Source organism: Nyctereutes procyonoides, unplaced genomic scaffold, assembly GCF_905146905.1.
Source record: "Nyctereutes procyonoides isolate TBG_1078 unplaced genomic scaffold, NYPRO_anot_genome, whole genome shotgun sequence".
NCBI classification, from domain to species: domain Eukaryota; kingdom Metazoa; phylum Chordata; class Mammalia; order Carnivora; family Canidae; genus Nyctereutes; species Nyctereutes procyonoides.
In genome coordinates, this window is record NW_026575131.1 from 57,694,161 (window position 1) to 57,707,475 (window position 13,315).

General features: G+C 71.3%; 2 protein-coding genes across 2 annotated transcripts; one reads left to right on the forward strand and one right to left on the reverse strand.

Moving 5' to 3' along the window:
* Positions 1-1,714: 1,714 nt before the first annotated feature.
* On the reverse strand, positions 1,715-3,885 carry ATP5F1D (ATP synthase F1 subunit delta). Its single transcript, XM_055343097.1, has 4 exons — positions 3,677-3,885; positions 3,190-3,343; positions 2,468-2,556; positions 1,715-2,310 (listed from the first exon to the last, which is right to left on the reverse strand). The coding sequence occupies exons 1-4, from the start codon at positions 3,809-3,811 to the stop codon at positions 2,188-2,190; spliced, it is 501 nt and encodes a 166-aa protein (XP_055199072.1). The 5' UTR covers positions 3,812-3,885; the 3' UTR covers positions 1,715-2,187.
* A 2,391-nt stretch (positions 3,886-6,276) lies between these two features.
* Positions 6,277-12,795, forward strand: CBARP (CACN subunit beta associated regulatory protein). Its single transcript, XM_055343071.1, is given in 10 exon segments — positions 6,277-7,207; positions 7,278-7,417; positions 7,605-7,669; positions 7,983-8,127; positions 8,282-8,453; positions 8,610-8,798; positions 9,218-9,428; positions 10,580-10,763; positions 11,634-12,282; positions 12,284-12,795. Coding segments are annotated over 10 exon segments (3,018 nt in total). The 5' UTR covers positions 6,277-6,346; the 3' UTR covers positions 12,686-12,795.
* Positions 12,796-13,315: the final 520 nt, after the last annotated feature.

Consider the following 13,315-nt stretch of genomic DNA (forward strand, 5'->3'; position numbering starts at 1 on the left):
GGCCTTGGGAGGGTCTGAGACCTTGCCCTTCAGGCCACCAGGGGAGTGGGTGGTCCTCCTGGAATCGGGGGCCCTGAGGGTTCCTGCACATTTAGGGGCGGGACGCTGCTCTCAGGAAGGGACCCAGCCAGGGCCAACTCCTCAGACGGACTAAGTCCATCCACTTCCTGCTCCTTCTGTGTTCAGAGCATCCCTGTGCTCCAGCTGGTCCTGGGTGGGAGCACACACGCAGTCTGAGGGGACCCCCTTCCTCAACGAGGAGCAAACCCTTCTGGGAGCCTGCCCTCGAGGAAAAGCTTGTGGTCGCTGGTTCCTGGTCATAGGACCTGCTCCAGCCTTGGGGCCTCCGCCCCAGGACCAGGCTGAGGAATCCTGGCTGTATCTGGAGCCGTACCCCCACCTGGAGGCTGAGATCTCCCAGGAAACAGGCGTCTGGGAGAAGGACCCGGGGCGTGGGTGGTGCTGGCCCAGCCAGCTGGATGGAAGTGCTGCTGTCCTGGCCACACTGCTGTGCCCCTCGACCACCCCTTGGGCCCCACACTGCGTCCCTGGTCTTACTGGTCCCAAGGCCTGAGCAGGAGCTCTAGACTCAGCCTCCCAAAACAAGGGAACAGGGACAAGCGGGCCTGCACCTGGGATCCCGTGGCTCTCGTGGCATCCTCTGGCCTGGGGGCCCCTGGGGGAGTGGGCGCCAGCCGCCTGGGCCTACCAGCCTGAGTCGGGGGGCCCAGACAGAAAGGCCCCCTAGCTGTGAGCTGGCCCGCAGACCCCCACAAGCACAGCTCCCACCACCTTTATCCTCTGATGAAGCCACGGGACAGTCACTCACACGGGACCGTGACACACAAGTACACAGCCCATCTCTGCTGACAACATGCCCAGGGGTGGCCTCCCTATCACCTCCAGGCTGCCGATGACACATGGGAAGACCCGGACTCCCCTGCACACTCACCCCCCTGGAATCTCCTGCCAGCCTGGCTCAAGCTCAGGGCTAAGAAAAGGGGGTGAGGGGACCCCTTCCCTGAAATCTGCTGCAGGCCACCCAGAGTCAGCTTCTGGGCCACCCCTGCGGTTGCAAAAGGGAAGAAATGGAGCAGCACAGAAGCTGCCCAGTGCCAGGGCTGCCCCCGCCCAGCTGCTCCACCCCATCTGGGGCCAGCCCAGGGGCCGGGACGGCACAGAGGTGCCAACACCACCGGTGAGGAGGCGCACGGCCAGCCAGGGCCACCCACAGGCCGGGGGAGCAGAGGGCTGGGCCTCTGTGGGGCAGGCAGGATCCGCCTCTTCTCAGCGTGGCCGGGGCGGGCCCGGGAGCCACAGGGCAGACGGCACAGCCTGAAACCTGGCAGAGGCCCAGGTGGCTGTCCAGCAGCCCAGGCCTGGCCCGGGCCCAGCGCCCCGCCCCCGCCTGCTGTCTCCCCATGCCGCCCGGCAACCTCTGCCAATCCCCACCCTCTTGGGATGATGGCAAACGCCCTGCCCACCACCGCCCCTGGCTTCGCTGGCTATGCTCCCCGCACATCCCCACTCCCCAGTTTATTACAGACGCCCCAGGACCTCTTGGGCCGCGGCCTCCAGACTCTGTGGAGACCTGGAGACGGAGGCTGGTATCTAATGCCTCATCCCACCGCGGGGACGCACACGGCTGGAGAAAAGACCAGGTGAGGTCGTGAAGACACCGTCCCAGGCAGGAGACAAAAGCAGCGTACACGAGTCAGGTCCCCGGTTTTTAATGGAAAGCTCGAGTTGGGGACAGGCTGTCCCATGGAAGTGGCTGGGAGTGGGTCTCCACGCCAGGGTCTACGGGGCCGGAGGGATGGCAGGGGCGCATCAGGTGGGGAGCGAGGGGCTGGAAGGTGGACAGTGAGCCCACGGTGGGAGTACCCCCCCCCCCCAAAAAAAGCAGAGCAAAGTCTCTGAGCTCAGCCCCAGTCAGCAGCCCCAACCCCCGCAAGGAGCCTCAGCTTCCCGGGTTTGACGAGGCTGCTCCCGGCAGGAAGCTTAACGGGGCTGCCCCCTGGAGGCCGGCGTCGGCAAGACCGCGCCCTGCACGGGGCGCATCCCTCTGGAGGTTTGCTCACCTTCCGCCCATCCCGCCTCCCGCCATCACTCTGGACCCATGGGAGCTGGCCCAGCCTGCCAGGGACATGGGCCTCGGTTTCCCTGCTGGCAAGGGCCACGCACCGCCTACTCGAGAGCTTTCACCAGGGCCTCGTTGGCCTCGATGCGGATTTGGATCTCAGCCCTGGAAGCCTCGTCCGCTGCCCCCGACAGCTCCGAATGCGCCTTCTCCAGATTCATCTTGGCTGCCTGCAGAAAGTGGGGAGTGGGTGAGGACCAAGCAGGGACCCCCCCAGCCTGCGGCCTGCCGTCCCCCCCGCCCCAAACTCAGGATCCCTTCCCCGAAGCCAGGGACCTCCAGCACAACGCTGGCCTCCGCGGTACCTGATTCCCGTGAGACACTCACCCCCACGTCCAGCATGTCTAGTGTCACAGCCTCTTCAGCCAGCAACTGCACTGAGGAATCAGCGTTCACCGTGACTGAGCCACTGCTCACTACAGGAAGAAGATGATGTCAGGCCTCCACAGCCACCTGCACGGACACGTTCAGCCCCCAAACTATAGAAGTGACTCCACGGACTGCCCCTAGGCTCTAGTGCGGAAAATAGACAGCTGCAGGGCAGGGAAAGTGCCCACGGGGCCCAGGCGCACCTGCTGGGGCTAGACAGAGATAACAGAGCCCTTCACCCACCAGCCCAGCAGCTCAGCTAGGCTCAGGGATGGCCGGGAGCTGGATGGGAATCCTGGCTGCTCGTGGGGGTTGTGCTGGTGGAAGCACGTCTTGAGATCCAGTGTCCCACCCCTCCTCACCGGCTCCTGCAGATTTGGTTTCTGTCTCCGACACCTGTTTCCTCTCCACTCCCACCCTGATCTGCCACCAGCTCTTTTTTTTTTTTTTTTAATTTTGCTTATATATTCATTAGAAACGCACAAGGCGAATCAAAGACACAGACAGAGAAGCAGGCTCCCTACGGGGAGCCCGATGCGGGGCTCGATCCCGGGACTCTGGGATCACGCCCTGAGCCAAAGGCAGGCGCTCAACCGTTGAGCCCCCCCAGGCGACCCTCCCTGGCAGCTTCTTAGCGGCAAGTTTGCTTTGTGAACCCAGCCCGGACCCACAGGACTCACCGAAGTATTTGGAGACGGTGCCGTCCTCGGCGTGGACAACCACCAGCCCGGGCCGCAGGACCTGCAAGGTGGGCACGTGCGCCGCAAGGATGCCAAAGGCTCCCGTCTGCGTGGGGACATCCACCTGCCGCACGTTCGCACCGTTGAAAAACACCTGGAAGACACACCGAGGGCAGGCGTGACTGCAGGCCGGCCTCCCAGCGCGCGGGCCAGGACCCGGAGCTGTAGCCCCGACAGGGGACAGGGCGCTCGCGCTGCCCCCCGGCTGCCCCCCGCGCCGGCACCGAGCCCCCGCAGCCCGCCCGCAGACACCTGCGGCGAGAGCACCGGACCGCGCGGGACCGGGCGGGGGGGCGGGGCGCCAGGGCCGGCGGGGGGGGGGGGGCGTGGGCCCGGGTCCGCACCGCGCAGGGGAGGGGCACGGCGAGGGGCACGGGGGGTCTCCGCCGCGCCCGGGGCTGCGTCCGGGCCAGACCCGCCTCCGAACCTGCGTGGGTGACGCGAAAGTGAAGGACATCTGTCCCGGGGCCGCGGCCGGAGCCGCGGCGGCCTCGGCGTAGGCGCGGGCCTGGCGGACGAGGCAGCGCAGGCCGGGACGGCGGAGGACCGCGGCGGGCAGCATGGCGACGGCGGCGAGCGGACTCCGGCCGAACGCGGGCAGCCTGGAGGACGCGGAGGACGGCGCGCGGGGACCTCTGGGAAGAGAAGTCCGGGCAACGGCGCACGCGCGGACTACGACTCCCGGCGAGCCGCGCGCGACACTGGCAAGGACGCAGTGCGCCCCGCGCGCGGCATGCTGGGGATCGTAGTTTTCTTCCAGCCCCAGCGGCCCTCCGGGTGGCAAGGTGGGATGGATGTCAATGGGAAGGAGCAGAAACCTCCGCGGAGCAGCGGTCACTTGAATTCATGATTTTGGGGGCGCTCGCTGGACAACGGGCGCTCGAGCCATCAAGGTGAATACTAAGATTGCGGCTCCGGTGTGCGGACGTTTACCAAACATTTAGTGAACCGAGTACCCCAATCGTATGGCACGTTGGAAGCCCCCAAAAGTACTCGAGATAAAAGGAAAGCAGCGTCGGGGTCCGGGATGGATGGGGTCGGCTGCGACTGTCGGAGACGCAGCCGTGTCGGGAGGGCAGCCCCAGGCGGAGCGAGCAGCGAGGATGCGACTCCCGACGCCGCCGGCAGAGGGCGCTCCGCGACCGGAGACGCTCTCGCCGCGGCCCCGCCCGGCCCCCGCCCGGCCCCCGCCCCCGCGCGCCTCTGACGCACGGACGCGTGCGCGGGCGGCCCAGGGCTCCGCTGACGTCACCTCGGCTCGCGCAGCCTCGCTCGCAGCGTTGACGTCACCGCCTCGCCCCCGCGTCCACGCAGGTGGCGCCCGGGGCCAAGCCCCCGGGGCCCACCTGTAGGGTCTCCGGTAAAACGCGGAGTGTGGGTCGGACGGGCTCGGGGCCCACACGAGCGGAGGGGTGCAGGCCGCCGCGGAGGCAGGGTCGCGCCCGGGTCGGGGTCAGGGTCAGGGTCAGGTGTCGCCCCGTTCCCTGCCTCCCAGCAGGTAGGGCCGGGCCTGCCTGGACCCCGCCGCTCCTGGGCCGCGTGTGCAGCGGGAGCCCCGTGCGCATTTCTGGGGAAGCGTCCTGGGCGCAGCCCCCTCTCCCCAGGCCCGGGCCCCCATGGCGGGAAGCCCACGCCACCTCCCCGGTCCGCCCCTCGGGCCCAGCCGCTGGGCAGGCTCTCCCCACTTCCTACTGCAGGCGGGCCAGGGGGTAAACTGAGGCCGCAAGCCTCGGGCCGGCCTGGAAATCTCCAGGTGTGCTCAGTGGGGCCCCCACAGCCACTGCCGCCTTGGGATGCGCAGCCCCCGCCCCTGTCCTTGCTGCAGACGGGGTCGCACACGGCCAGGGCACCGAGTCACTCTGCTGCGGGGACCCAGCCGACGGCTCTCCTCGCTCCCCGCCACGCAGCCCGCCCATCTACAGACTTACTGGCACCTCAGGTCCTTTGCACATTCAGTTCTGCTCACTCAAGCCCGCTTCTCCCGGGTCTTTACTCACTTAAGCACAATTTTGTCTCCAACGTGCCAGCCTTGTGCGACGCCCTGGGGCAACTCACCTGACTACGGGGGAGGAAGGGGTGAGGAGGGGCACAGCCCACCAGAGCGAGTAACAGGCGACAGGGCCGTGGGAAGGAGCAGGGAACTGGAGCGTGGGATGGGAATTGTCGTTGCCCAAGACGGCCGAGGGGACGCGCTCTGGGACTTGGCCACTTAGGAAAGGGTCGAAGGAGGCCAGGGGGTGAATGCTGGAGAGAGTGGGGAACGGGCCAGCCGGGCCCAGCAAGTGCAAAGGCCCTGGGGTTGCAGCGGCAGCGTGAGTTTTCACTGGAGGAGCAGGGGTGACCCGAAGGGCGGTGAGCGGGTCCAGGCTGGAGCAGGGGGTCCAAAGCGTCCAGGAGGACGAGGCACGACTCCCTGAGGGAGGAGGAGCGGGCTGGGCGCGGGTCGTAGCCCCTGAGCTTCGCGGCCGCTGGTCCCCACCAGGCCGACAGCACCCCTGCCCCCGGCTGCGCGTCCCGAGGGGGGGGGGGCCGGCCGGGGGCAGGGGGGAGGGCAGCGGGCGCTCCCGGCTCCTCGCCGCCTCCCGCGTCCCCCGGGACCCCGCGCAGGGTCGGCGGCGGCGGCGCGGGGGGCGGGGACTCGGGCCCGGCGTGGGGAGGGGGCGTCCGGCGGCGCAGACTCCGCCCCCCGCTCCCGCCGGAAGGGCAGGGGCGGCGGCGAGCAGACGCGGCGGCGAGCGCGGCGGGGGCGGCGGGCCCGGCTCGGTGGCACCGGCGGTCGGGGCGGGCGGGCCGCCAGCGCGGTCACGTGCGCCGCGCCTCCTCCCGCGCCGCCGCCCCCGCGCGCCGCGCTCCCCATTCATAAATTCTCCGCCTGCTCCGCGGCCACCGGGCACCGGAGCCGCCGGGAGCGCCGCGCAGCCGCCCGCCCGCCCGCCCGCCCGCCCCGCGTGGGCCGCGCGCCCCGGCGCTCAGGTAGGCGCGGCGGGCCCGGAGACGGCGGGGCGGGCGGGCGGGGGCGGCGCGGGCCCTGCATCCCCCGGGAGCGGCCTGGGCGCGGGCCCGGCCTCAGTTTCCCCCGTGCGGCCCGGCGCGGGCGATGGCGTCTCCGAGTCGGGGGGCCGGCGGGCGCGGGGCCGGCGGCGGCTCAGGGGCGGGCCCGCGGGGAGCGTCCGCCTGGGGGCCGGTCCCCGCCTACCTCGGAGTCCGCTTGTCGCCGCGCTGGCCCCGTCCCCGTCCCCGTCCCGGTCCCCGGCCCCGTCCCCATCCCCGTCCCGGTCCCCGTCTCCATCCCCGTTCCCGTTTCCATCCCCGTCTCCATCCCCGTTCCCATCCCCGTTCCCATCCCCGTTCCCATCCCCGTTCCCGTTTCCGTCCCCCCCGTCCCCGCGCCCCTGCCCCTCCGCCGCCCGCGCTCGCCGACCTACATCCGCGCCCCCTCCCCGAGGATGCGGAGGACGCGCGGCTCCGCCCGGGGCCTGCTCCCCCCGCCGCGTCCTCTCCCGGCCTCAGTGTCCCCGAGGGGCCGCGGCCGCCGCAGCCATCTTGCCGCCCTCCCCCGCGCCCCTCCCCCCGCGCGGCCGCCCGCCGTCGCCATGGGAACCGGGTGCTTCGGGGCTGGGAGCAGATGCGCCCTGTTTGGCCTCTCGGCCCCCCCGGCCCTGGAGGAGGACGAGGACGCCCCGCAGTCGTGACTCGCGGCCGCCGAGCTCCCCACTGGCCCCTCCGCGCGGGGCTCCCCGGCCCCGGGGTCGGCGGGGCGGGGCGGGGCGGGGCGGGGCGGCCGGGGCTCTGGCCCTGGAGCGGCGCGGAGCGGGAGGCCGCCGCCGCTGAGAGCCCTGCCCCCCCAGGCCCGTCCCGCGCCCAGATGCAGCCCACGCCCTCCATGGCCACCGCCGCCAGCGCCGCGGCCACGGCCGCGCTGACCTCGAGGTGGGACAACGCCACCGGCAGCCCCACCGTGAGTGCGGGGTGCGGCGGGGGGGAGGGGCCGGCCCGGCCGCGCGGTCCTGACCCCCGCTGGCCCACAGGCGGAGCCCGACCCGGTGGGGGACAACTACGTGCTGCTGGTGGTGGTCCTGTCGCTGTTCGTGGGCGGCTCGCTGGTGGTGCTGTCGGGGGTGCTGCTCCTGTGCAAGCGCTGCTGGGAGGTCCACCGGCGCCTCGACAGGTGGGCAGCCCGCCGCCTTCCTGGGCGCGTGAGCCGGCGGGAGGGACACGTGCACACGTGCGTGTGCTCGCCGCGTGGCGTGGCGGGGGTGAGGTGAGCGGCGGGGCGGCCGGGGCGCGGTACGTGTGTGCACGGCCCTGCAGCGGTGGCCGCCGTCCCACCTCGCTGCCCTGCGGTCCCTCCCCAGGGCCACCGAGGAAGCCGAGAAGACCACCACCACCTACCTGGACAACGGCGCCCACCCAGCCCAAGGTGCGGCGCCCCGCCAGGCCCGCCCCCCACCCACCTGCCCGCCCCCCGCCCGCCCCCTCGGGCCGCCTGACCGCTGTGTCTGTCTGTCTCCCCCACCAGACTGGGCGCAGCTCGATTCCGACTCATCTCTGTTTCCTTAGAGCCCACGCGTAGGTGCTCACAGGCGCGTGCTGAGCGAGTGAGTGTGTGAGCGGGAGTGTGAGTGCCCACCCGGCCCCCGCCCCGCCCCAGCCCTCAGTCGCCCCGGCCCCCGCCCGCCCGCCCAGCAGCAGGCGCGGCCCGCCCGGGGCCCACCCTCTGGCTCTCCTCGCAGACCCCGACCTCAGGGGGGAGGACCCGGAGGGCCAGGACGCGGAGACGGAGCGCTTCCTGTCCACGAGCTCCACGGGCCGCCGGGTGTCCTTCAACGAGGCGGCCCTGTTCGAGCAGAGCCGGAAGTCGCAGGACAAGGGCCGCAGGTAAGGGGCGGTGCAGCAGGGGGACCCGGCCCCGGAGCGGGGAGTGGGTGCTGGCCTGGCCCTCCCCCGAGCTGGGGCGGGGGCGGGGGCCCTGGGGGCTCAGGCTGAGCGTGGGGGCCGGCTGGCGTGGTGACAGGCAGCCGTGCGGGCGCAGGTACACCCTGACGGAGGGGGACTTCCACCACCTGAAGAACGCCCGCCTCACCCACCTGCACCTGCCACCCCTCAAGATCATCACGATCCATGAGTGCGACTTGGGTGAAGCCAGTGCAACGCCCCCCCCCCACGCCGTCACGGCCCCCAAGGCCAACCTTGCCATATTCCAGGTGACTACGAGGGCGGGGCCCCCCCTTCCCCGCTCTCTGGGCTGGGCCCCTCTCGGGACAGGGGCAGGGGGCCTGGCCGGGGTGCGCCGTGGGCTACGGGTGCAGAGCCCCCCTCACCCGCCCGTGCTCTTTGACCTGTTGCTGCTTCCTCCCCAGCCCCCGGGGAAGGCCCTCACCGGCCGCTCCGTGGGCCCCAGCTCCGCCCTGCCAGGTGACCCCTACAGCTCAGCCGTGGGCCCTGCCGACTTCGAGATCAGCCCCTTGGCATCCAGCGACTGCGGGGAAGGCACCCGGGTGAGGGCCCCCGAGCGGCCCCCGCCCTCCCTGCCCCCTTCCAGGACAGAGGTCAGCCCGTGGCCTCCCCCACCGAGCTCCCCTTGCTCCTCCTGGTTCCCCTGCACGGGCAGAGGGGGGTTAGGCAGCCCGCGGGGTACAGTCATGACCCCCCCGCCCCCACACTCAGAGCATTGCGGCAGCAGGACAGCGTGCGGTGAGGACCCGGCCCAAACCAGGGCACGAGTGCTCTTGGACGCTTGCCCTCGGGAGCTGCTCGGCCTGGGGCTGGGGGAACAGCGCGGCCGCGGCTCATGTAGCTTCCACCCCCCCCAGAGCTGTCTGCCCTCTGCACCCTGGGTGGGGTGCGTTGGGACTGTGCAGGGCTACAGCTGCCACGGGCGTGCAGAGCTGGGGCCCAGGCTGCGGCCAGCTCGGGGGGCAGCGAGGGGGGGGGCTGCGCGCCTGAGAGCGCTCCGCTTTCCTTCTAGTCGGACGCAGGTACGAGGAGCGCCATGGCCGTGGGGCCGGGGGCCACGAGCGGGCCCGGGGAGGCCGGCCCAGGCTCCGGGGCAGGACCTGTCCTGCAGTTCTTCACCCGCCTGCGGCGCCACGCCAGCCTGGACGGGGCGAGCCCCTACTTCAAGGTCAAGAAATGGAAGCTGGACCCCAGCCAGCGGGCATCCAGCCTGGACACCAGAGGTGAGCGGTGATCCTCGGGAGAAACCAGAGCCCCGGCCGTCAGGCAGGTGCCGCCCCAGGCAGCCTCAGAAGGAGGTTCTGCACCCACGCAGGGGTCCGTGCCGCTGAGGGGCACCTTGCCCACGGGCTCACCGCCGGCTGGGCCGCATACCGTGGCCCCAGGAAAGCCGGGGGGTTGTCAACACCGTAGCTGAGGTTGGTGAACTTCTGTAGGGCACGAGACGGGGGTGCGTTTGGAGGGGCCGTCAGCCTGTCTGGCCCGGTGCTGCGAATCAGCCGGGGTCTGCGTGTGAGCGAAGGCCTGCGCCCATAAAACTAGCTACCCTAGGTTGCAGGCCCATTTGGCGCGTGGGCCACAGCGTCCCCACCAGTCCTGCAGACCCCTGGTCACGTGGGTCACTTGGGCCCTGTGCTCGGGCTTCCTTATCCTCAGCCCAAAGCTGCAGTGAGTGTCGGGGCGAGGAGGCGGCCGCCCTGGGCGGTGGTCCCCCGGGCGTCTAACTCTCCCTGCCCAGGGATCTGCGCCAGGACGGGACAGGCCGTGGGGCACCTGCTGCCCGGGGAGGTGGGGGGCCCAGTGCCAGGGGAGGGGAGGGGGCAGTGGCGGCTGTGAGCCCTCCTGCTGGGGCCTGGCTCCAGGCCGGGAGGGGAGGGCCCGTGCCTTTGGGAGCCGAGATGGCGCTCGTGATTCCTGCGGGTAATTAGGGTCGAGTGCAGGTGCGCGGGTGCCCAGAACCTGTTTGCTGGGTGACTATCCTGCCTACCCCTGAGGCTTTCCCACCAGAGCTTCTCCCAGGCCCTTCAGGGGCCCACGGGGGAGGCGGAGCTGGCACAGGAAGCCCCCCCACTGCCCCCCCCCCCCCCCCGCCAGCCTGTCCCTGGTTCTCCCACGCGGTCCGGCTCCTGCACTGAGCTCAGCAGGGCCCGCCATCAGGTGTCCGGTACGAGTCTTTGCCGCGGCCAGGGCCGCTCCGGGGTACTGCTTCCACCTTGACAGCCCAGCTCACACCTGCTCTGGCTCTTCCCGCGCCTGCATGCCGGGTATACGCTCACCTGGCCCAGGCTGGTGCCTGCTGGTCTAGGGCGGGAGTGGGGCCCCGGGCAGCTGGGGACTTAAGCCGGCTGACGGCTGACGTGTGTTCCCTGTACAGGCTCCCCCAAGCGGCACCACTTCCAGCGGCAGCGGGCAGCCAGTGAGAGCACGGAGCAGGAGGAGGGCGACGCCCCCCACATGGACTTCATCCAATACATCGCCAGCGCAGGCGACACTGTGGCCTTCCCGCCCCCCCACCCCTTTCTGGCCAGCCCCACCAGCCCATCCCCCACTCTCGGCAGGTATTTTTCAGTAGATAGAAGCGCTAGGGGTGGACCTGTGGGCCCCGGCCGCACCCAGTGCCCCCCACATTGCCCTGGGGGGGGCTCTCCCCGCCCTGCAGACATGTCCCGTTCCCCCCTTCCACTATCCCCCCTGGAAGCTGCCTTGCTGGGGCCACCTCTCCAGCATGCGTCAGAAGAGGGGAACAGGGGGGGACAGGGTAAGGACAGAGGGGCAGGTGGGGCCCAGGATGATGGCCACAGGGTCCCCAGGACGGGATGCCCGCCCAGTTAGAGCTGCCGGGGGCGTGCACCTGCTTGGATGTTACTGCTTCTTGGTGGAATCCACGGCCCAACGCGCTCTGCGGTGGCCCTGCGCTCCTTCCCGCCTGCCCGTGCTCCTGAGGCATTGAAACGCCCCTTCTCAGAACCTGTGACCCCTTCTGCCAGCAGCACCCCCCTACTCCCAGTGGCTGGGGGTAGCAGGGTGCTGGAGCCCAGGAGTAGAGGCTGAGCAGGACTGCACCTGGTCCCGTCCGCCCACGGCCAATCCCTTCTACGCTGAGACGTTAGGGAGAGAGCTTCACGGGAGAATGTTCAGTGTGTCTAGGGCAGGAGCTGCCATCTGCAAGGCCAGCAGGTGCTCGGGTCAGACGCTGTAAAAACATGACCTGGTCAAAAAGCAGGTGCCAGGAAGGCTCAGGTTGACCAGAACGCATACCCCGCAGCAGGGACTGGCAGCGTTTATTTTAAGAGAACAACTTTTCCGCAGAGCCTGGCCAAACCCAGGGGGTCCCCACCCGTGCCCCCCCTTCCAGACCCAGAGTCAGGGCGGCTGGGGAGAAAACGCAGGGGCGCGCACAGCCTTGACTGCTGCGGCCTGGCTTGCAGGCTAGAGGCAGCCGAGGAGGCGGGCGCCGCGGGAGGAGCGAGCCCCGAGTCCCCCCAAGAGCGCAGCGGCGCGGGCGAGCAGCAGGAATCTGATGGTGAGCGGGACTCGGGCCCAGAGCAGGCCCAGACCAGCTACCGGGACATCTGGAGCCTGCGCGCCTCCCTCGAGCTGCACGCGGCTGCCGCCTCGGACCACAGCAGCAGCGGCAACGACCGCGACTCGGTGCGCAGCGGCGACAGCTCGGGCTCGGGCTCCGGGACCGCCGCGCCCACGTTCCCGCCGCCGTCGCCGTCGCCGCCGCCCCCGCCACGGCCCGCGGACAGCGAGGCGGGAGGGCCGCGGAAGCTGCTGCAGATGGACAGCGGCTACGCCAGCATCGAGGGCCGCGGCGCGGGCGAGGACGGGCTCCCCAGCGCGTCCGAGAAGCGCTCGTCCTTCACCAGCGCCGGCCGCACGACCACCGTGGGCAGCAGCTTCGAGGCGGCGCCGGCGTCCGCCGAGGCGCCCGCCCGGCCCCGCAGCCCGCGCGCCTGGCCCCGCCGCGCCCCGCGCCGCGACTACAGCATCGACGAGAAGACGGACGCGCTCTTCCACGAGTTCCTGCGCCACGACCCGCACTTCGACGACGCGCTGCCCTGCGCCGCCCGTCCACCGCGCCCGCGCGCACCCGCACCCGCACCCGCACGCGCGCAAGCAGTGGCAGCGCGGCCGGCAGCACAGCGACCCCGGGGCGCGCGCCGTCCCCACCGCGCCCGCGGCCCCCTTCGGCCCCGACCCGCGCCCCCCACGCGCGCCCCTGCGCCGCGGCGACAGCGTCGACTGCCCGCCCGAGGGCCGCGCGAGCGAGGACCCCGCCGTGCCCGCCATCCCGGTCATCGAGGAGGAGCCCGGCGGCGGCGGCGGGCCCCCGGGGACGCTGCTGGACAAGCTGGCGGCGGGCCTCGAGGACAGACTGTTCCCGCCACGCGGCGCCCAGCCCCTCGCCGCGGCCCCTGCCCCTGCGCTGGCCGTCGCCGCCGCGCCCACGTCTCCCGACCACGGCCCGGCCTAAGCCCCGCAGGCCCGCTGCCGCCGCCGCCGCTCGCGCTCGCCTCGGGGCCCCAGGCGCTCGGCCCCGCGGCCTCTCCTGGGGGGGCGGACCGGAGGGGGCGGGCAGGGTGGCGTGGGGCGCACCCGGACAGCCCCGGCCCGGCCCACGGCGCCCGCGGGTGGGGGCGCCGACCCCCGAAGCTCTTTACCTCACCGCGGCATGTGCTCGCGGCAGTCCGCGCCCCCCGCGCCCCTCCGAGCAATAAGCCGCCCGCGCCCGCCCCGAGCATGAGTGGGCCGCCCGCCCGCCGCGGTCGCACCGTCCAAAGAGCTGCCAGGACTCGTTAGCGTCTGGAGACACACAACACCCCAACGGCCAAGGTTTCAAGTTTCCCAAGCTTTATTTATTGCCAAAAGATGGGGCAGCCCGCGCCCACGGCCGAGCCGCCCCGCCCGCCGCCCCCGGAGCTTCGTGCCGTCTGTGTACCATCCAGTGATGGAGTTTCTCGTGTTTTCTGGTGGATTATAAATATTGACTGCACACTCCTGCTTAGTCCGGGTTTTCTCTGGGGACCCAGGCGCATAGAGACCTTAGCAGGAGGGTCGGGGCCCGCAGTCAGGTCCTAGCGGCTGCGCTGCGGCCTGGGGGGCC

Coding starts and splice junctions, on each gene's coding strand:
- ATP5F1D (XM_055343097.1), bottom strand. CDS start 3,811: ATGCTGCCCGCCGCGGTCCTCCGCCGTCCCGGCCTGCGCTGCCTCGTC. Junction 3,344..3,676: donor CTTTCGCGTCACCCACGCAG/GTTCGGAGGCGG, acceptor TGTGTCTTCCAG/GTGTTTTTCAACGGTGCGAA. Junction 2,557..3,189: donor CACCGTCTCCAAATACTTCG/GTGAGTCCTGTG, acceptor TTCTTCCTGTAG/TGAGCAGTGGCTCAGTCACG.